This window comes from Lepidochelys olivacea, assembly GCF_965140295.1.
Source record: "Lepidochelys olivacea isolate rLepOli2 genome assembly, chromosome: 9".
NCBI lineage: Eukaryota > Metazoa > Chordata > Testudines > Cheloniidae > Lepidochelys > Lepidochelys olivacea.
In genome coordinates, this window is record NC_140419.1 from 79,732,301 (window position 1) to 79,755,577 (window position 23,277).

At 46.8% G+C, this 23,277-nt stretch overlaps 1 protein-coding gene across 1 annotated transcript; it reads left to right on the forward strand.

Moving 5' to 3' along the window:
- Positions 1 to 339: 339 nt before the first annotated feature.
- EDA2R (ectodysplasin A2 receptor) lies at positions 340 to 23,263 on the forward strand. Its single transcript, XM_084638849.1, has 11 exons — positions 340 to 709; positions 3,562 to 3,647; positions 7,208 to 7,340; positions 8,654 to 8,764; positions 9,824 to 10,002; positions 10,485 to 10,570; positions 12,062 to 12,226; positions 12,721 to 12,867; positions 13,534 to 14,066; positions 14,948 to 14,996; positions 15,859 to 23,263. The coding sequence occupies exons 3-11, from the start codon at positions 7,293 to 7,295 to the stop codon at positions 16,152 to 16,154; spliced, it is 1,614 nt and encodes a 537-aa protein (XP_084494975.1). The 5' UTR covers positions 340 to 709; positions 3,562 to 3,647; positions 7,208 to 7,292; the 3' UTR covers positions 16,155 to 23,263.
- The last annotated feature ends 14 nt before the right edge of the window (positions 23,264 to 23,277 follow it).

Sequence of the window (23,277 nt, forward strand, 5' to 3'; positions counted from 1 at the left end):
GCACTCTATAACTGGGGTGGTTCTGCTGTGGTTTTGTTCTAACCATGGTACTACCATACTCTTATGAACTATCCTGTCCTACTGTATCGCTGCACTCCGCCTGTTTTTATTGTACTGTGTGGCCATAGGGTATTTTATTACACCCCGTTTTCATATTATGACGTGCTGTGCTGTTGTGTTGGATTGCATTGGTCTGTCCTGTTGTGTTCTCCTGCATCTCGTGGTGCTATTGTGTAGCATTACGCTGCCCTGCTGTTCTGTGCCTCGCAGTTTTCGAAATAACCCCAAACTGCTCGCTGTGCTGCTGTGACCCCTTCTCAAGCCACTCCGCCCTGCTGCTTATTGGTAATGCACTTCAGCCACAGACCCTGAGGCTGTCCCCAGCCCGGCCGCCGCGGCGAACCGTTCGACATCCACCACCTTGTTTGCCGCCGTCAGGCCCCGCCCCTTTGGGCAGGCTGATCTGCATCGCCTCGCCCAGGAGGGCTGCTTATATCCAATGGGGAGCCGGGCCTGCCCGTGGGGGCGGAGTCCCGGGGTGGAACTTCGCCTCTCGTGGGTCCCTCCAGGGCAGGAGGGCGGGTGGGTGTTGCAGCTGATTTCATCAACCGTGGGGCTGCGGGCCAGCCGGTGGGTCTGCCTGGGGCAGGGCAGAACAGCCCGGACTTGCTCAGGAGCCCGCACCAGGATCGCTGCGGCTGGGAAGCAGGTAAAATGGGACATGTTTGCCTGGCACCTGATGCCTTTTGGTGCTTGCCTGTCTCATGGGTAGGGCAGTTATTTGCCTATCACCTCTCTGTGTCTGAGCTGCCTCGTCTTGTCCCTGGACTTCCCACCCAGCCTGCCGGGGCGGCTGAGGTTACTCCGCATCTCTAGATGCTAAACAACCGGGGAATGCCCGGTATGTAGCGGCTGTAATCGAGATGCGGCGCCCTGAATCTACTTGTCCGCCTGGGTTGCGTGTGTCCAATCCCGGCCCGTGCATTGCTTTCGCTCTGGCTCGGGCTCTCCGGCATGAACGGGTCTGGGGCTGGTTCATAGCCTGCGGAGTCGCTGTGCTGTGTACATGCCTGGGCATATCCCAGCGCGCTGGAGCATCCCTCGCCCTTTGCCGTTTGTGCTGCAGGGGATGGAGAGGCTCCAGTGGGCGAGCCTGTCTCTGTCTCAGCTAGAGATCCTTGTAGGGAGAAGAGAAGCGGGCTGCCAGGCAGGATCGGTCTTCTTAATCAGCTTTCCTTGTAAGTTTCCGCGCTCAGAGTCTAGGTTATGATTGTCCGGTACCAAACTGGAAAGCAGGGCCCTCCGTTTCTTCCCGGGAGCGAGGGGGTAACGGATCTGCACTAGCTGTGCAAAGGGTCCGGAGAGGAAGGAAACTGATACTGACACGTGGTGCGCTGGGCAAGTCAGGACTTGCAGGTACAAGTCTCCAGCCTTAGCTCTGTCTCCCACTCCCCGCGGACGGGGGTCCATCTGCTCGCTGTACAAACGGCCCAGATGGTCTGCTCCCGGCAAACGCAGACTTTGGAATAAACCCTGGAATACTTTGACTGCGCGCCAAAGAGTCACTGGTACGTGACACCGCTCTGGGCTGCAAGGGCACGCTGCAGGTTTCGACACTTGAACTCAAGCGATTGCGGGGGTGGCGTGCCCGATTCTAAAACACAGCAGACACCAAAGTGTTTAGAGCGCTGAGCTGTAGATTTCAAGGCTGAGATTGCAGCCAACGAAAACTATTAGTGAAGATTACAAATTAATAATCTGATTGGTTGTTTATTATAAACTACGCTGTTGAGTTTAGGATTGGCACCCGCAAATATGGATGAGTACAAGCCACTTTTTCTATGATCGTAACACTTCATATGAAAGTTTTTAATAAATAATGAGCTAGCAGTTGATCTAGTAGTTGATAATTTCTTTAATTCTTAAAAATGCATTTCCTGAGCACTGTGTGGATAACATTTATGGTATCTCTGGGTGTGCTCTTCATCTGTAAATATTTTAAATTCTTCTGTCTAGCAACTGAAATGTACTAAGCATTTTTATGTTCATTTGGAGTAATTCTTAGTAAGTACAGATTAGAAATGGTTTTCTTTGTAAAATTAATTACAAATTAGGCACAATTTTTTTCCTTTGAGCTGAGTATGAATGACAGGTTGTCAGTGGTATTATGTGTTAGACATTAAAGAGGACAAAAGCAAAAAGGAGTAACATGGGGGTACAAAAAATTGTTACAATAATCAAGAAACTGGCCAGTTAATAATGGATAGGTTGAGGAGAAAAACAAACAGACAAAAAAGAAGCCAAGATTTTCAAAAGATACCAGTGATTTTGGGAAGTCAGTTTGAGACACTCTAAAATGGCCTGATTTTTAGAAAATGGGTGCTCAGATTGGTCATCCAAAAATTTGAGGCACTGAAAAATACTCAAACAACCCCCAACACAGACTAGTCACATTTGGCAATCTTGATCCTAGTGTATAAGTATGTATATAAAACATATATTGTATATAAAAATTATACATATTATGGCCATGGTCCTGCAAACACTTATGCACAAGACAAACTGTATGTACATGAGCAGTCCCATTGATTTCAAGGTCTCAAGTGTATCCCTTTCTTTCCTGTATTGTTTGTCATCTTAAGTCTCAATCCTGCATTGTGATTTGCTAACTTGGCTCTCAGCACTCCTGAGGAATCTCACTGAAGTAAAACAGAACTTCACATGGGTGCGGAGTTCTGTATTAATCAGATCCCAGCACATGATTGGGGCTTCGGATTAAATTCTTTTGGGAATGATATAGGTCTTCCTATGTGTTCAAATGGCATTTTGTGTGCTGTGAGCACTACAGGAATGCACATAATAATAATACAATAACTCCTGCATTGGGTATTATTACTGTATTTTAAAGTCTCATTTTATTTGCTGTTAGAACACAGTTGAAAGAAACAAACAGAAGTCTAAAATGACCATTACGACAAGAGTGGGAAATTAAAAAATTGCCATCATGTCAGAGAGATGTAAAATCAGCACTGCACACTCCCCCTTTTGATATTGGGGTGTTTTCTTCTAAAAATAAACAGAAAACAAAACTTTTAGCTTGAAGTATTACAAATTACACACTTACTGGACTTTTTGTGACTCGGAGAAAGTCTACAAGTTCACTGAAAAACATGTTTATTTCCAAACCAGGCTAAAAGATTCAGCCACTTTTTACTTATGACGAGCAATACCTTATTCTAAATACCTTATTATAAATATTAAAATCAGTGGGACTGTTTACAAAGTAAGGTACTATTTGATATGAGTAAAGATAGAAGAATTTGGCTCAGAGTCCTATATATTAAGCAAATATAGTGTCAAGAAATGCTTGCAGAACAAAATGAATAGCATTGAGTGATTGGGGAACAGAAGATATTTGCACTAAAGGCAGGGACTTGACTTAATAGCAGGGGAAAATGCTAGACATGCAGGAATATTTTCCAGGTTAATATTTTGGGATTTTAAAAAATTCTTTTTCTCCTGTTGCTTTTATTTAACATTGTCATTCTTTCTTTTTTAAAGCAACATATAACCCACATGATGGCATTTAATCTGCCTGACCTGTTTTCCACTGCCCAATTCTACCAGCTGCCAACTTCAGATATGCAGTAAGTGTTTTATAGCAATTTTTCCTGTTTTGGTATATTGCAAGTAGTGCTGTATGTTACCAGCAAAGACTAGGCACATCTTCTATGATCCCTTAACTCTAATATGTTGGCCTGATAATCCAGTAATGCTAAACCTGATGCCACTATCCTGGTCCATTGAAATCCCTTTGCCACTTTGAAAATGTAGACTGACGCCTTGAAATCCATTAGGAACAGCAGGAGCCATCTCAAAAGATGGCAAGCGTTTATCAAACAAATATATATTTTCTTCACTGTGTAAAGACTGTAGGTCAGACTAGGTTATAAACCAAAAACAAAATGCACCCTCGAATTTCAGGGATCTTCCGGGAAAGAATTTGAGTTTTGCTGTCAGTTTCTGGATTTTTATTTCAATTCAGTGCTTTGGATATTTATAAATCAAGCATCTACTGGGGGAAAAAAACAACAGTATTCAGTTGAATATGAAGTCTGACCAATGTTCAAGGAAAGTGCAAGTTAGGTAGGGCCTAATCCAAACACTCCCATTGACTTCAGTGGGCTTTTAATCAGGGCCTCAGTATGCAGTTGTAGATCTATGTATTGCGAGGTGCCAGTCTAGCTTGTTAAGTCCTCCGTGAAATATCCTATTGTCTAGTTAAAAGGCTACGCTGTGAGTGGCCCTTGCATGGGCACACTGTGGCGGAGTGCAAGGGTGAAGCTTCCTCCCCCTTTTTGCAGCTACCTAAGGGCCTCCTATACCAGCAGTCTCTGCAGTCCCTGTACTCTGGGGAGTGCAGGGTCTTGTGCTTCCCCTGGGAAGCATGATGCCATAAGAGAGGGGTATGGCTGGTGCGCCTGGGAGTTCATCAGATTCATCCACTGTGGTCACCGAGCCATCCTTGAGAGGTTGTCTCCCGAGATACAGTCTCGCTGATGCTGTCCTGCCCCACCCCTCCCCAGGGCCCTGGCATAAATGCTGCAGTCTAACCCAGTGGGATAAGAATGGTGGAACTGCAGAAAACAGCAAGTTTACCAAAACTATGGTATTCTACATTAATGGTTCAAACCACTTCATTTTACAATAGTTTTAGTGCAGTATTTTGGGTGCGTATTACACATACAAGGGAGTGTTTAAATAGGGGAAAGCTGTTTTCACTGAGATTTTTAACAAATCATGAAATCATTCAATAATTTAACAGGTTTTATTCACCAAGTTCATAGATTCCCGTTAATGCAGAACAATGACTGTAGGTTGTTTCCCTATAAAATCAGTGAAGAGACTGATACTGTGAGATGTTTAGGTCCCTATCCGGAAAATGAGATCTTATTCTGGCAGTTGCTTTGAGATTCTGTACAGCTTCTGCAGAGATGGGAGAATATCTCATTTTAACCTAATTGGGATCAGATGTTTTAACCACTTACTAGAATCTCAAGTTTCAGAGTAACAGCCGTGTTAGTCTGTATTCGCAAAAAGAAAAGGAGTACTTGTGGCACCTTAGAGACTAACCAATTTATTTGAGCATAAGCTTTCGTGAGCTACAGTTCGCTTCATCGGATGCATACTGTGGAAACTGCAGAAGATATTATATACACAGAGACCATGAAACAATACCTCCTCCCACCCAAATCTCTAGCACAAATCCAGGTTTTCTCACCCTCTGCCCCCCCCCCCCCCACAAACTCACTCTCCTGCTGGTAATAGCCCAACTTGATTATCATACACATTGTAAGGAGAGTGATCACTTTAGATAAGCTATTACCAGCAGGAGAGTGGGGTGGGAGGAGGTATTTTTTCATGCTTTGTGTGTATATAGAAAGATCTTTTACACTTTCCACAGTATGCATCCGATGAAGTGAGCTGTAGCTCACGAAAGCTTATGCTCAAATAAATTGGTTAGTCTCTAAGGTGCCACAAGTACTCCTTTTCTTTTTTAGAATCTCAAGGTGGCTTTCTATTGAGGGCAGTCATAGAGTTTAAGACCACCAGATCATCTAGTCTGACCTCCTGCATATCGCAGGCCACCAGCACCTCCAAACTAAATCCAGCAATCAGAACTAGACCCAAGTATTGTAGCCCATAGGAGACTATACTATTATGTGTCATAAGCAGAGAATAGGAGGCACTGAGGTGCACTGTACCCGAGGCCCCCACAATGACAATGCTGTGTGAGCTTGTTTTGTTTATGTAAATTTCACTTACATATTAGACTTCACAAGTAAATTGATGGCCTTGGTTTTGGTATTATACGAGAAAATTTTAAAAATTCCACTGCTGTAACCCACACCAGAAATTCAATAAAGCTTTCAATGGCCAGGTATTGCTAAACAGGAGTGAGGACCATGGAACCATAGATACAAAGGATAGAAAAGATTATGAAGGATAAAACTATATTTGGGAGGCCTACTCCCTACATCATTCCTATTCTTTTTTATTACTATTTATTTTTTGTACTAGGGTGTCACCTGGGGTCCCCCACCAAGATCAGGTCCCCATTGTTCTTAAGACACCCTAGTGAATGGTGCCTTTCCACTTCACTTGGGAATTTGCTCTTATTCCATTTGTTTTTATTCATAGATATGGGCCCAAATCTAAGCCTCCATTCCAAACTCCATATCTGAATGTTTTACCTCTATAATGAGCAGACGCAAAACCATGGATCTAAACAGTGCTGAACTTGGGGCTTCAAACACTGAACTTATCCAAAGTTCAAGGTGTTTGGAGTCACCCTATTATGGAGACAAATTTCAGATATGAACTTGGATTCAAATCTGTGATTGGTTCATATTTGGGATGATGGTTCAGGCTCATTTCTATTTTTTTCTAATGGAAATAGGCCCTAACTAGACATTAATATTGAGCCTAAACATTTCCTCCTTTAGCTTCAGCCCATAGCTCCCTGACCACCATCTTCTGAGACTATGACAAACTCTATTTACTCTATCGTGTCAGTAATCTTGAAGCTATTTATGGACTGTGATCTCATCCCTTCTGCGATCTTTGCTTTACTGGGCTAGATAAATTTAGTGCCCTTAATTTTGCTCAGGGTATGTGAGTTGATAGTAATAACTAATATCTTGCTTTCTGTGCTTATCCAGTGGAGACACCACATAAGATGAGTCCTGATTGTTTGGATAGTGGGAAAAGCCTGGCCAATAGCCCACTTCCAAAGTGCAGCCTACTTTGCATAGGGCTCATGAGGGTGGTAGGAGATCAGACCTGAGCGGGCTGAAAAGGCATAACAAGGAACATTTACTGAGGGGCCCTTTTCATTTTGTTTGTGACAAAATGAAATTTACAGTTTCAAATGGTGGCATAGATAGAAATGGGTTATGACTGGGGCAGGAAGAGAAGTGGAGAGGGCTCATATATCTACTGCTGTAACATCATTCTTTCCAGTATGTTACTAGGCCCTACTATGTGAACATTAGCCAGGCTGTCCTTTGACTTGCTCCTAATGAGGCCTGTGGCTGGACTGACAAAAACTTGCGCTCCACCCATTTTTGAATTGTTTCAAGTTAGAACAGTAGCTTCCTTTGAAAGCATGTTTCTCAAGCCCTTTGTACTCTTCTTTAATGTTTAGATTCCAATGAGCCGACCTCATGAGGCAGACACGGCGTTATTAATTCCTTTCCTCATTTGGTGCATGAGGTTATGAGAGAAGTGACATGAAGAGAGGCCCAGTGCTGGTTTTTACCCTATTTCTTGTCACCGAGGTAGGAACCCACTTGAAACAAATGAACCAAAAACTCTGCCTAAAAATGTGTTTTAATAGCTTCAGTTTGATTTCTGTTGAATTCTCTCTATGTGCTCTGCTCTCTCTGGTCTGTATTTGCATGGTCCAAATTCCAAATGAGTTCGGGGGGGGGCTGAAATCCAGGCCCCGCTGAACTCAATAGGAGTTTTGCCAGTGACTTCAGTGGGGCCAGGATTTCACCAAGGAATGCATGACCAGGCTGTAAGTCTGTAGGCTAGCCTTACCTAGTGCCTTTGACTAGTTCTGTTCAGTTTGAAGCAGAGGATTCAAATCAGTTTTGTGTCTTGTGCTGAGTTCTAGCCATGAATTCCATTCGTTGCATTAAAATCTTGGGTGGCAGTATGGTGCCCAGTAATATAAAGTGTGGCTTTAGTTCTTCAGAGAACTGATAGTTATCCCTTGCTATGTTCTGTGCCCCATATTACGTATCCCCAGATTCCTTCTGCCCCACTGACCCAAGACTGTGTAGTTAACTTATCTTCTCTTGCACTGTTTTCATGCCAAATCACATGAACATGAGCTCCTCTGAGTGGAGGTATTTGCCTCCCGCCAGCTCTATACCAACTAAGGCTCTGGATTGAACATCTGCTTTGTGTGCTCCATGCAGTTTGGTGCTCTCTGCAGATCTGGATACCACATTGGTGGTACTTTCCACTGCTCCATTTACGCAGATCTTTGTGATGCTTGTAAGTTAGGAATAGTCCGACTGTTTAGCAGACCAGGATAACAAGTTATTTGGTCTGGACTATGTACTGACCTCCCATGAGGGAAGCTGCTGACCTGAACTTAAAAAAGAGTGTCCAACATGAGTTTGGAAATAAAAACTGACAGCACCTCACTTCACTTTTAAGTGTCACCAAATGGCACAAGGAATGGACAGTTCAGCTGCATGACCTACTACTTAAGTCCCTCCTCTGTCTCTGCTTAGCCAGTTGCACCTCTTACTGCTCTTTGGGAAGAAGGCACATGGCTTTGCTCTTGCCAAAGTCAGGTTTTCCTGGTGCAACACAAGCATCTACTAAAGCAGTGATGGGCAACCTGCGGCCCGCGGGCTGCATGCGGCCCATCAGGGTAATCCGCTGGCAGGCCACAAGGCAGTTTGTTTACATTGACCGTCCGCAGGCACAGCTGCCCACAGCTCCCAGTGGCCACAGTGTGCAAAGAATGCAGGCAAATGTTCCTTCCAATGAGAAAGCTTTGCCCAGTAAACAACATGCTTGGTTCACCTCAGGAGTGTTCTGGGATTTGTAGTAACCACAGTTGTTTCTCCAGGTCCGAGGTGCTGCTCCAAACCCAATGGAATGCCAGGAGAGTGAGTATCTGGATGAGCACAGGAAGTGTGTTCCTTGCAGAGAGTGTGGCCCTGGATGGGAGCTTTCCAAGGTAATTTGGCTGCTCTGAGATGAACCTGGATTGTTGGCACTGGTGGTACTAGATGAATCCTCTGCTAACCTTTACTAGAAGGATAGAGTTAGAGCTTTCTCTGATATGGGCGCCTGTGCCTTTAAAAAGAACAGAGCTTCATTTGCATGGGAGGTTAGACTATTCCACTGATCATAAGTGATGCAGGGATAGGGATAGGAGGATGGGAAGATGGAAGTACCATAAGTAAGGAGAGGTTTCAAATTGGTGCATCTTATTACATAAACACCAAGGAGAGTCCATCCTCTCCAGCTCCCAGGGGAAGTCAAAAATCCCTCTGGTGGATAACTCCAGTGTTCTGGTCAGAGCTAGACAATGTCTCATAGACTTATAGACTTTTAGGTCAGAAGGGACCATCGTGATCATCTAGTCTGACCTCCTGCACATTGCAGGTCACAGAACCTCACCCACTCTTGAAATAGACCCTTAACCTCTGTCCTTGTGTGGGTCACTGGCAGCAGGTTTCCACCTGGGATCTCTGGCTCTATAAATGAGCGTCTATGCCTAAGCTAAGAGACCTAGCTCTGTTCACCAAGACTATAGACTCCTCAATCTCTATATATGATCCAGTCACCACTAGAAGGGGACAGAACGCCATACTGAATGGGTGTGATTTACACACTCCATTGAGGTTAGTGAGCCTGTATAGCCTTGACTAACTCAGGCTAATACTGTTTGATCCCAGCTGCCAGCAAACCCTCTCCTCCCCCCGAGGGCACAGCATTACACCAGCATCTCCCTCGCAATAAAACAAGTTTTAGTGATTGAGGCAATGTGTGAGCTATTGCTGAGTGCAGAATGGCTGCCCCATTTGTTTGCACAGACACAGCACTGCTGCTGTCTGCTTCAGTGCAGTGCAAAGATGTGAGTTGCCCAGAGTGTGAAAGGCAACGGAGAATTCTCTCACTGAAGAGAAGCCATCTGCCTCTAGAGAATAGGACAGCTTCTTCCCTCCATGGTATCTTCAGATCTGATGCCGTTTCTTTGTCTCAGACATGGCCCTGCGCTTGTCTCTTGCAGGAGTGTGGTTATGGTGAAGGAAGGGATGCACAGTGCACTGCTTGCCCTCCCAGGAGGTTTAAGGACAGCTGGGGGTTCCATGGTTGCAAACCTTGTCTTTCCTGCCCCCTCATCAACCGTGTCCAGAAATCCAACTGCACTGCCACTTCCAATGCAGCCTGTGGGGAATGTCTGCCAGGGTGAGTACAGCTGGCAGCTGGAACACCAGCAGCAGATGCTCTTGGGAGGGCATAGGGAGGTGCTGTTCAAAAAGATGAGATATACCAGGATCTGCAACCTTTGGCACATGGCCCTCTAGGTTAAGCCCCCTGGCAGGCCGAGACGGTTTGTTTACCTGCCGCGTCCGCAGGTTCGGCCACTCGCAGCTCCCACTGGCCGCGGTTCGCTGCTCCAGGCCAATGGGAGCTGCGGGAAGCGGTGTGGGCTGAGGGATGTGCTGGCCGCGGCTTTCTGCAGCCCCCATTGGCCTGGAGTGGTGAACCTGTGGGAGTGGGAGCTGCGATCGGCCAAACCTGCGGACGCGGCAGGTAAACAAACCGGCCCAGCGCGCCAGGGGGCTTACCCTGGCGGCTCACATGCCAAAGGTTGCCGATCCCTGATATATACAATTCTCTTATACCTTGTCCTGTTGTTAGAGCATTCTCCACTTTCTCTTTGGCAGGTTTTACAGTAAAACCCGGATTGGCGGGCTGCAGGATCTGGAATGCATCCCATGCACAAAGCAGACGCCTTCCTCTGAGCCTCAGTGTACGTAGCCCGCAGCACTGCAACCTGCTGTCTTTCGCTGTGTAACATGTTATTCCACAGGGCACGGGGTGAGCCCTGCAGGATTAACAGGAGATGGGAGGAGTGGTGAAGTGGAGCGGGGCAGTGGTGCATGTAATTCAGTATCACCTGTCTCCGACAGTGGCCAATTACACGCTTCAAATGAAGGCATAACCCCCCACGGTATAACTAAGGGTAGGTCTGCACTTAAAACGCTGCATTGGCATAGTTGTGCTGCTGTACCGCTTTAATGAGGACGCTCTAAGCCGACGGGAGAGAACAACTTTCCTGGTGGTTTAGTTAATCCACCTCCGCGAGAGGCGTTAGCTTCATTGGCGGGAGAAGCTCTCCCACCAACATAACACTGTCTACCCCAGCGCTTAGGTCAGTATAATTACATCACTCGGGCTGTGGATTCTTTATGCCCTTGACTGAAGTAGTTATAGCAAAGTAATTCTGTAGTGTAAACTTGCCCTAAGTGTGCAAAAGAAAATTCCCTCCTGACCCCTGCTGCCGATCATCTTTTGCCCTGAAACATGAAGGTTGAGGCTTTTTGTTGTTTCTGTCCTCATGAGTGTCCTTGCAGAGGCTGTGCTTATTCATTTAAATGACTAGTCCTTGTTTTGAAGTTTATTACGCTAGCTGTAGCAGAAGAATTCTGCCCCAGTGCGATCTGACCAAGGAAATACTGACAGTGTATGTATGGAGGGGAGGGGCAGCTGGGGCCAGCAGTGCCATGGTAAACGTGAGTATCTGTGTGGTCAGACTCAGCAGCTCAGCCATTCTCTATCCTGTAATGGTTTGTTATTTCTGTTGTTAAAAATCAAGGAAAATCATCCCCTTCACTTTGCCGTCGTTCTGCAGCCGGGAGATAATTTTAGCTGTTGTTTCTCAGTCCTCCTGGGTCCAGTTGGTGGTTCTGCCACTGAGTCACACTGGCTGTGGACAAGTCACTTAAACTGCTTGTGTCTCAGTTTCTCCATCTGTAAACTGGAGCTAAAAATACCGTGCTACTGGATGGCACTGGATTATTATATTCAATTTTCAAAAGCACCTAAGGGGTTTAGAAGCCTAATTCACACTGACAGTCAAAGAAAGTTAATGGACTTAGATTCCTAAGAGTAACAGGAGGTGGGAGGAATGGTGGAGTGGAGCAAGCCAGTGGTGCATGTAATTCAATATCCCCTATCTCTGACAGAGATTCCTAAGTCACTCTTAAGTGGTCAAAGTCCATTAACTTTCTTTGACTGTCAGTGGGAATTAGGCTCCTAAACCCCTTAGGTGCTTTTAACTTCCAGGTTGAGACCTCTTGTCCTAAGGGATTAATATCCTGGTAACTGGTCATGTACTAATCACTCCAGGCTGGATCTGTGCTGCACTGGTCCTGTCTGCTTTCTTTTCTATAGCATCCTGCAGCTCACCATGTGGTGATGATGGGACTCTGACCTCTGTCTTTGGCTGGTATGTTTGCAGGCAGCTCCAGGTCTAGCCTGGTGAAGGCAGCGATTCCCACAGTACCTCCCCAGGACACTGCCCTCCTAGTGCTAACCAGCAGTGCGCTAGTCATCATTGCGTTGGTGCTGCTGGCACTCGCCATCATCTGCTGCAAGCGCTTCTGGAAGAGCCAGTGTCAGCGAGGTGAGTAAATGCAAAGCAGCATCCCTCTGGTCCTCCTTGCCCTGCCCCCTCTTCCCTAGAAATAGCAGGGAAGAGGAGGAGGAGGAGGATGTAAGGGCTCAGATTCCAACAGCGTTCCAGGTGGGGCCAGCAAGGTTGTCACTTGCGAGGTTAGTGCTTTCTCTTCTCGGGTTTTCCCAGGCTGGGTCAAGACTGAGGAGATTTTGGCAGTTGTGGAGGTGAGGGGGCCAGGGCTAGAGCAGCAGAGGCTGAAACAATTAAGAGAATGAGGGAAACAGCAAGGAGGAGTAGGTTAGAGAGATACGATTGAGGGGCATTGGCACAGCTGCATGGGGAACAGTGCACGGCACTAGCCCTCTCCATGCCAGGAAGCGAGGCCTGATTGCTCCTAAATTTTACAGTCACCAAATAGATAGCCGTACCAGATGGCCGAGTGCATTCTGGGAAAACAAGTCAGGTCTTTGCTGATATCAGTTGCTCTTTATCCTTTAAAGTGTTTCTGAGGACCCAGAGTTTCTCGGCCCAGAGGGTGATGTTCTGGGCCTCAGCCATGCCAAGCAGGTTTCCCTGTGAGGAACAGATGTCTAGTCCCTGCTGCTTGGGTGTGAAGAACCTGAGCCCATGCTCCAGGCAAGCAGAAGGTAACGTCTCTCATTGCTCTGCTGCTTTAGCTTGGGTCTGGGGGGAAGGGCAGGCTGGGCTGTGACCCTCACATCATAATATCTGTTCAGTTTCCATTCCTCAGGCAGGAAGGAGCACCCCATTGGCGGGCTGTCAAAATCTCTGCTGCCATGAGGCTTACTGCCAGGGTCAGCCCCTGTGGTCAGACACTGGAATAATCAAGGTGGACAGAGCCCAGTGCCACTAGGAATCTTCCTCAGGGTGAAAGGTGGAAGCCTGGGGAGGATTCTGAACTCAGAAGACGTTGCACTGGCTTTGGGAAGATGTAGGTTTCACTCCTCCAGCTTCAGTGTCTTTCTCTCCTAGGGATGTGTGGGTTCTGGAGGAGAGAGTGCTTGACTGTTGCAGTGGGAGTGACCCTGGAGGGCGGGTGATCGACCCCTGGAAGAGCGGGGAGCCTTGCTTTGTTCAGCAGTGCTCACTACCACCTCGCAGACAAAAGGCACTGAGTAGTCCTGTCCTGTCTGTTCCTCTGCAGCTGGAGACAGGCATTGGCAGTGCAGTGCCCCGGGGGAAATGGGGTTTTTAAGGAGTGGTTGACTGGAGGGAGGCCAAGCCCCGGCAGGTGGAGAGGCTGGTGGAAGGGAAACCAACATACTTTTAAGCCATGGGGTTTCTGGTTCCAGGTCCCGTTGAACCGGTTCAGTTCATTTCGGATGGTGAAGCCATAGGCCTGCAGATCCCTGCTCTCCAGCCCAATGCGGAAGCGATTGCCATCAGCCCCAATCCCAAATCCCAGCTGGCGAGGAGCGTCTTGGAGACCCAACCCCTGATAAGGAACTCAGGGTTCAGCGACTATTCTGCGGGGGTCTCGTCATCCTCTGATGCCAGGCAGGGCCCAGCTGGGTTCACAGAGGCCCTGACTCCCCTCTCATCATGTGCTTCAGAGATGCAACCCAGGTGGCCCCATGCCCCGGTGGAGTGCACGGAGCTAGACCTGCAGAAGTTCTCCACCCAGGCTGAGTTTACGGGTACCAAAAACCAGGAGGATGCAGAGAAGCAGGTGGCTCAGAGGGTCCGGAGACATACAGATGAACTAACCCTTGAAGTGCCCCTGTTTGGTGCCCCTCTGATAACACAAAGTGAACTTGATCTGGACCCTGCCAGGGGGTCATCCTCATCCTTCCAAATTCCCACTGCTGAAAGCAGGGAGCAGCCTGTAAGTTCTTCCCATCTTGTCCCCCTCTGTATAATAACAGCTACTACGGGGCTCACACAGGGAGGGACGGGATATTGGAGGGGCTGGGGGTACAAAACGTTTCACCTCTGAGCAGGTTCAGATGTAGCACTGGCTGGTAGTGATCGTCCAAAAGTCATAACCGTCTGCCGTTCAGTGAACTGTGTGGTATGAGTTTGGGAAGGGACACCGCCCAGTTCCCATTGGCCAGGGTAGCACGTAACACTTCCACCATTAAACTAACTGGTGTTGAGAGCCCAAGGGAAGTCGCCAGTTGTGGTGCTTTTTCTGTTTGCAAGGAACTGGTCTAAGACCCACCAACTTATCTAAGGGCCACCAAAGAGCTATCAGATGGTAGCAAAACTCAGTCACTACCAACCTGGGCTGGGTTCAGATACTCAGCCTGGCAAAAGGGCAAAGTTCAAGCATATCCTTAACTCAGCAGGAACTGTGCACTTCACCTGATCCTTGCATCACCCACGGATCATCTTTGCATGTTTGCCAGTATGGAAAACTGACCTAGTGGTGAACAACTCAGCTTCCCAGTCCCCTGAGCCATCTGGTCTCCTCACCAGTTTGTGACGGATTAGTGATTAACAAAAGTCTAAAAAATGTCTAGCAGGTAATTAAGTTACTAGTTTAGGTTCAAGTACTTCTTTATTGAGATGATGGTTTGCTGGAAGAACTTAGAGCATCTTAATAGGGTTGCTGTCCTAATTGAGTGGTGATGTCCTGAATAGAAATATCCAGGCCATTACTAATACATGGTAGGTCCTGTGAGTGGAGCACTGACAAGATCCACATGTGATTGTTGCTCATTCTCTGATGAATCTCCCCAATCCTTGGGGTCTTTGTCTTAGCAGGTGAATGATGTCCTGAGCCTTGTGAGTGAGATTAGCAGAGCCACACAAGGTGAGTGGATGTCTGGGCAGCATTTTTCAGTCACGCCCTTGCTCCCCTGGGGTTCAGGTGGAGGCAGACCATGGGGTGAGGGGCACCTGCAGAGCCCCAGCCTGGCCAGTGTCGCACTGACTGTCGACATAGAGATCTGTGGCTGACCCTCTTTCACGGGGCCTGTGGCATTAATGCGGGGAATAGACAAGCCCTTCTGTGATACACTTTGGAATGTGGGTGGGTTGGGGGACAGGCACATAGTTTATCTCTATTAACAGTGAGGATCGTAGGCTCTGACTCCGTGGGTGCTGAGGGGCTGGAGCACCCATAGGGGAAAAAATGGTGAGTGCTGAGCACCCACTGGCAGCCTCCTATCAGCTCCCCCGCCCCAACACCTTCCGCCCGCCGATCAGCACCTCCCGCCGCATGCAGGGAGGCTGGGAGGGAGGGGGAGGAGCGGGGACGCGGTGCACTCGGGGGACAGGGTGCATGGGAAGAGGCTGGGCAGGGGTGGAGTGGAGGCAAGAAGAAGCGGAGTGGGGGTGGGGTTTTGGGGGAAGGGGTGGATTGGGGGCTGGGCTTGGGGCAGAGCCGGGGATCAAGCACCCCCTGGCAGTTTGAAAAGTCGGTGCTTGTGGTGAGGATTAAGCTCCCCTGGGGCTGAGAGGCAGGTTCCATGTGGCTAAGCTCTGAAAGGATATGCATTGGTGCCCTGTGGCAAAAGTTCCCTCTGTGGTGAGGCCAGGCAGAAGGGGGTGTTGCAGCTGCCCATCAGATGGGTGGGACAGGGGCCGTGGTATGGGCCTCACTGCCTTATTTTCAGGACACCCTTCCCTCGCTGAGTAGACAGGCTCTCACCTCACTTTTCTGCCATCCCCAGGTCTCCCCATAGCACAGCTCCCCCACTCCTTGGTGCTGTCACTCGGCTTCCAGTTGGACCCTTGCTTGTCTGGTCTCAAGAATTTCAGCCACGTGGGGGTGGAGCTGGGGGTCCCATCCCATCTGGTGAGCAGGATGTCTGGATTCAAGCAGCTCGTTGCTCACCTCGCCTCCTCAGGAGACACAGTCACTGTTCCCGCCCTGGCCCGGGTCCTACAGCGACTCCAGCGCTTCGACACCTTGCTCCTACTCTGTGATCATTTCATTATGAGCCAGGCCCAGGGCTGCCAACACTAGGGGAAACCCACGTTGCTGCCTCCGCACACAGAGGGAAGGGCAACTCCAGGCATCATTTTGGCTGGGTGAATCTGGCAGCGATGCTGCTGCCTGGTTTCCTACCCATTCTTTGTGGGCTGTGTGGGGGTTGCCTTTGAATCCTTGGGGTAGAATCACAGTAGAATGATGAGTCTGTGAGTGCTCACTCAGCAAACTTCTCTCTCTTGTCCACTGCTTGAGACCTACCTTGTGCTGGTGATAGCTGGCAGCTGCACGTGGTACCTCCAAATGCCACATTTCTTCATACGTGTTTATATTGATGCCCAGAAACGTGGCCCTCATGGTCACCATGCATGGTTACAGGGCCATTTGCCTCCATGGGTAGGTGTGGATTTATAATGGGCCCTTCAAGCACACAGTGTTTCCTTGAATCACATCTCAGCTGTAATGATTGAACTCTTTGAGTGAGGGGCTGGATGGTGGTGTGTGAAAATATCCCCCAACTCTAAGATGGAGCTCAGAGGGTCTGGACCCTCTGTGTTGGATTTCTCCCCTGCAGCTGATTGTATCTTCCTCTTAGAGACCTGATAATCATTTGTTCTTCCCCCCCACTTTTTAGATGTGGGCCTTCTCCATTTGGCAGACATTGTATTTTGCTGGCTTTCTGCTCAGCTTTCTGCTGTGGCTGCCTTTTTGTTTACTTCTCCTTTTGTGCATCGACCAGGGGACCTGTTCTTGGAGAAGGGTTGTTTAGCTGCCACTCCTTTCTTTTTTTTTTTTTTGTTTTTTTTTGGCCGGGGAGGAGGGACTCATGCGCTGAATTTCTGTGTGCCATACCAAAATAGCAGTGTGTTTAATTGTATTTCCTGGCTGTGGAATAGTACCGTTTTCGTTAAGCGATATTTCTAATTGTGGGTCAGGATTTTTTTAAGCATGGTGGAGTTTGCTCCAGTGCAGATGGCAGGGTACTTGCTGCATTCCCCAGTCTTCTGCAAAGCACTTCAGCTCCCTTGCCCTAAGGGGCTTGCTAACGGGCTCCTCTGTGCTGATGTTTGGAGGACAGCACAGCACATATTCGACTCTTCTGCACATCTGAAGTTTTTAGAACATGTGACACAAACAAAACCCTTGTGGGAATTTGGATGTGTAATCCAGAGTCAGGGTCTCCCCTCCATTGCCCCTCCTGTGAGCACCACAGGGTCTCATCTTCTAAACACTAAATGGAGACCACTTGGCCTGGATGGCGCCCCTTTGAAGTGCAGATTGGAGGGATGGCTTGGCTTTCAGCTCATCCGGTGCCCAATTCTCTTGCTGTAGGATGCAGGCCATTGCCATTGGCTTTTGTGGGAGATGCTCCTATTCTATGGTGGGAAAACAGAGCCTGTGGGGTTTAGTATGTTATGTAGCTACAAGAAAATCAACTCAGTATAATAATGAAGGGTGTCTGAATGGCACAACCACTCTATTCCTTTGCCCTAGTTAATTAAAAACTAAAAGGATGGAACCCCTCAAGAACTAACTATGCCAAGTTCATAATGGGAAATGCTGGATGAAACACCATGGAGTATTCTCAGAAGTATTTTCTCACTGCTAGTGTAATGTACTGCCATGTGCATAACGCCCCCTACTGGAATTAATCAGACCTTTGTGTGGTCAGGTTCTGATTATTAGCCTGTGCAGGGAGGCTAAATACTACTCCCAGGGTTGCCATTTGCCTGCAAGAGGCTTCTATTGGAAGAGCAGGAAAGTATGACTTCTCATCCCAGTGCCATGTGTATTTGATTTAGCTGAATGACTCTGGTGTCCAGAGGTTTGTTTCCTGGCCATGTTATGCTGCCTGTTAAAGTAATCATGCCATTAGTGGTGAAGCGGCCTTATTTTAACATAATGTGTTGTTCAGACTAAAGATGACCTCATTTTCTGGTTTCTGAGAATGGCTGTTCCATAGGGACACACTCTTCTGACTTTAATTTTCTCTAGGAGGATTTGTCAGAGCTTGCCATGGTTTGGCTGTGTTAGACTTCCTGAAGTTCCTGGAACTGGTATCTGGAGGCAGCTTCCAAGGTTGGTGGCTGCAGGTTCTTGTGCTATTTTCTCAAAGCTGCCACCAGCTTCTCTTGTTACTGTGCATTAAGTAGGAGCAGGTTACACTTTGAACTGCTATCTGACAAATTGGATTGGTGGGAGGAAGTTGTAGAATATGAAACAATCCAAGTCTCCTGTAAGGCTGGAGAAATCCTGCCACATGACACACCCCACACCTCCCGGAGAGAGGACAGGAATCCAGCCCTGGTGATCAGCTGTGATAGTCTGTTTTGTGGTTGCAGAACACACCCACGGTCCATTCATGAGAGGACCCTAGCACTCAGGGCATGTGACATACTCTGTTATATTGATGTGTTTTTCAGCCCTGGCACTCAGCTGTGATGGATTCCTTTCATAGTGAGTTCATTTTGACAGAGCAGCTGCTCCAGAAGGAGAGGTGTTGCTGGGAGCCTGATTGCAATCAGCACTTTGCCATGAATTCAGACAGATGCGGGCTTTCATTCGGATTCCATAAAACACATTGTTTCACTGTGGTTCACTCTAGGTGGGATTGAGTGTGGCTCTGTCAAGTGGCAGATGACATAGGCTCCCTAGAACACCATCTTCAGGTGGATCTTTACTTCATTGGTGACACAACCTTGACACCTAGTGGATGGGAAAGGAGGTGCCTTTTTAATAATCTCTCCTGGGTTCTTGCCCAGTGTGTGGAGCTGGCTGTTTCAAACAAGAATGGAGAAGAATGTGGCTAGCTCCACATTGCACAGGGTGATGGTGTTGGGCTGCATGACATTTCCCATGTGTGCTGTATTTTGCTGCACCTCAGCACGTGGGGATTGCTTTTTTTAGTGAAGGCTTGAGACCGATATCTGGGGCTGGCGTTGGAGTTACCCCATTTAGTCTGTTTCATCCTGCTACACCCTTGAGGGTTCAAGTCCAATGCAGAGTTAACCTCATGAGCTCTGGGATATACTCAGAGTTTCACTGATGCTAGGGTCCCTAGAACAATACTGGGTGGTGAGGAGGGAGTTTTGCTGAGCATACATAGCGCTGCCAAAGTGCATAGGCAATAGGGTGCAAAATATCAGACCATCTGCATCCAGTTAGCATTGTGGGCACTGTTCATCTTCCCAAGAGCTTTGGGAAAAATGAGCTGGACTGTCCCTGATTAAACCCTTCACCTTATCCCAGCTAAGAACCATAAGCTGTTGACAGTGCTGTCTTAATTTCATTCACATTGCCTGAGCATCAGTGGATTGCCAGGGACCACACTGGTACATTTGAGAACACCGTGTCCCTGCTGCTGAGTGTTCCGGGTATGTTTTGCAGAAGTTGAGGGGCTAGAGAGCAGAAAGGGTGGTGGTTTTCCCTGTGTTTAGTAAACAACTCTCCAGAGCAAAAAACATATTGCTTATGCCAGTTACCAAGGGTGCTTGGCAGCCATCAAGCTATAAAGGGACAAAGCAGAAGGATGGTCTTGTGGATAAAGCATAACACGAAGTCAGGAGATTCGCACATAGCTATGCCACACATGTTGAATGTGTCTGGGAGGTCACTTCACCTCTCCATTCCTGTTTCCCCACTTCTAATGTAGGGACAATAATACTCTCCTACCTCGCAGATCTGTTGTGAGGCCTACTCCATTAATGTTCACAGCCTCCTTAGAAACCCTCAGACGGGAGGCAAATGAGAATGACAGAGCTGCTCTAGTAGCATAAAGCCTGGTCCCGTTAAAGTCCGAGGCAAAACAATCATTAACTGCAATGGGATCAGGATTTGGCCTGTGGTACATGGTTCCTCCCTTTCCTATCCTGTGTCTCAGGCTCCCCTCTTCTCCCTTTATTTCTGTGCATTTTCCTGCCTTTTTCCTGCCCTCTTTCCCCTAAGTTACATTTTCAGACTATTTACAGTCCAAGAAGTGTGCACTGTTCTGCACTTTTCTGATATCAGCTGTGTATCCCAGCCTCGGACAGAAACGTCAGCTCTCTTTTAAGCCCAGGATAGGCTGCCATCTACTATACCTTTGTGCACTCAGTAACGCCCCTGGTCTGTTGTTCTGAGTAATGTCTGAATATTTTTAAGACTAGAGCTCTGATTAGAGAGCCCCTGGTATTGACAGTTCCAGTGCTGGGCTAGCTAAAACCATTTCATTACTAATTAACTGACATGTAAAGGCTGTCTTAACAGACTGACCTGTATTGTGATTTCATTATTACATGTTACGGTTGAAAGTTTGAGAATAGGAAATGCATATATCAAAACCCCATTGGGTTCATCTGATCATAGCAATCCCTTGGCTGTTATCATAGCTCTGGGTGCCTGACGTTGGCTGAGAACACAGACCACATGGGAATGTGTAATTAGATTATAATTAATCGGTGTTTGCCTTTTATGGAGTAATTAAAGGCATGGTTTCTCCCGGCAGCCAGCAGGGGGCAGTATTGCCTTGTTTAAACTCAAGTGCGCATTTTGCCTGGATGGTTTGTTACTAATAGACATTGGTATCTGTTGAGGACAAGTCAACTCATGTGGGGCATGGCCACCTAAAGCTGGACATGATGCTTTCCCTGTCTGCTATTCGCCTCTGGCAAAGTCAAGGTCAACTCGTTGCAGTTTTTGAGATTGCCTTGCAGTAAACAGAGGTATTGAACGTTTTATCCCTTCTAAGTTAAAATGTCAATAAATTATCCCTCATTACTTGGTTACTTAACTATGCAGCACTAATTAAAAAGGTGCCTGAAATGTAAAACATCTCAGGGCAAATGCAGATCTGGGGCCAAGATCCTGATCTCTGTTATACCGACATAAATTTGTAGTAACGTCATTGACTTAAGTGGCTACTCAGGATTTACTCCTATACCAGTGAAATCAAAATCTGGTCACTAGTGTGATGGATTTTCACCTGCCCTTCATGTCACCAACTATGTGTTATTGGAATCAATGGTAGTTCTGCCCCATGAGTTAGTTTTGCAAGCTGAGTAAATCAGTTCCCATTGACTTCAGGGGGAGCACTGAGAGTGCTCAGCAGTGCCCCCATGCAGGATCCAGCCCAGTTTGAATGTAAGGCTTTCCCTTGTCCTTCATTTGTTTCAGGGGCTGCTGTGTCTATTAGTGCTCAGCAGCATAATCATGTAATTAAGAGTGAATGATCCTCTGGAGTTACACTCTGGGAGAAAAAGCTAAACTTGGGTAAATGCTGCTGATCCTTTTGTAAGTGTTAACAATCAGTGATTTCTGTATGTGAGTATTATAATGTGTGTTGCAAATTCTTGCCACTTGCTGATGTGGTGTTTGTCCTTGCTGATCTCACCTGGTAGCCTTGCTGGTGAATGGGGAAAGCACAATGTAAAGGAGTTTTTCCTTTTGAAGAATTTGGTCTAAGCGAACATGTCCTTTCCCTAGTTCAAGGTTTTTATGTATATATTTTAAGGTGCCCTATCATTTTTAAGCTGCGTACTGTGTTGTTCAGAGGCTGATCAATATTATTCATTGACAAACCTTATTAACTTCTGCCTTAGGAATGAAGCGGTTGCGATGTAAGGTTCTTTGTTCAAGTATAGCATGCAGATAAGCTACTGTGATGCACACTCTGACTGTATTCACTAGACCAATCACAGTGTAGCTGTTCAATTATGGTGTATTTAATGAAAGAGTGTTCATTAAATACAGGATGGGACTGTTTTTGCCTAGTTTAACTGGATTCTAGTTACTCTTCTGCATGTAGCAAATTAGGGGCCCAAGCAACCCCTTATGCAAGTAATTCTTGTGTGAGTCATCCCATTGGCTTCAATGAAATTCTTTGAAGAGGATTGATTGTCTGAGTAAGGGGTTGCAGGACTGGGCCTTTAATGGTTAGGAAAAATGTAACAGGAGTTCAAGGTCCTGCTTCCAGGTAAGTTGATGGGCAAAACTCCCTTGACTTCAGTGGGAGCAGGACTGGGCCCAAAGTTATTTACTAATGCCAGAATTTTAAAGAGTGGCCCACTGCTTTTGGGTGCCCAGCTTGAGATGCCTTGGATTTGATTTTCACAACTCCTGCAGAAGTCTATGGAAGCTGTGGGTATTTAGCACCTCTGAAAATAAGGCTCTGGTCATCTCAGTTTGGCCCCAAAAATTGTGCCATCCACAGTCAATGGCCATTTTGAAGGTTTGGCTGTAAACCAGTGAGATCTGTTCTTGACTTTTTTTTTTTTTTTTAAGAAAAAGTTCAGCACAGTGCATGGGATATGAAATTTCCAGAAATCTGTGACTTAGTTTCTATTTTAATGTTGAACAAACTCTGATGTGGGGAATCTCCAGAGAGTGTGAATCCTGCATTTCGGTGTAGAAAGTAATGCTGAGCAGAGATGGCTTATAATGAGCTAAAGGAAATAAAATTATTCAGCCTCTGTAAGAGTTCAATTGGGAATAACTGATTTCGAAACATGGAAATATTTCCTGGCTCGACTTCCTTTTTCCCAGTCATGTCTCAGGCCCTAATTCAGGAAAGAATGTAGTAAAATCCTTAAGTCCATCCCTGTTTAGGGCAGCAATTAAGCACATTTTTACCTTTAAGTGTGTGCTTAAGTCCAGTTGACTTTAATGGCATTTAAGCATGTATTTCAAATGCTGTCTTGAACAGGGATACTGAATTGAATTAGCCTGAATGTGCTGTTAGGTGAGCAGGTAGCTGCTGGGAAAGCTGTTTTAGTGCTCCAGGCACCCTTAATTCTCGTGTGTTCAGAAAGCTCTAATTAAAGTGCTAGGAGGACATCCTCATAGTACTCATCCTGGTGCATCTCATGAGGTTTTTGTTGTTGTTTTCAATTGCTGTAGTCAGGGGTTGCCCAGGGAAATACATAGGGTTTGTGTTTTTTATGGTGAATGTTATTTTTGTAAAGGTTGTGAACAGGTAATTTATATTTTTGTAAATTCACTGGCATTGTAAATCAGTGCTGTAGCTCTTTCCTTTCCCCCCGTCATCTGTTTTAAAAAAAAAAAAAATCCTGTGTTTTAATGTACTAGGGAATGTTTTGGGGCTTCCCACATTCCCTCTTGGACTCAATGCTCTTGAATGTTTTTTGTATTTGTAGTTAAATAAATTTTTAAGAAGGAAATATTG

Excerpts from the sequence above, each read along its gene's own strand:
- EDA2R (XM_084638849.1), top strand. The coding sequence starts at position 7,293 with ATGAAGAGAGGCCCAGTGCTGGTTTTTACCCTATTTCTTGTCACCGAG. Across the intron at positions 8,765-9,823 it reads CTGGATGGGAGCTTTCCAAG|GAGTGTGGTTATGGTGAAGG; the intron begins GTAATTTGGCTG and ends TGTCTCTTGCAG. Across the intron at positions 12,868-13,533 it reads ATGCTCCAGGCAAGCAGAAG|GTCCCGTTGAACCGGTTCAG; the intron begins GTAACGTCTCTC and ends TTCTGGTTCCAG.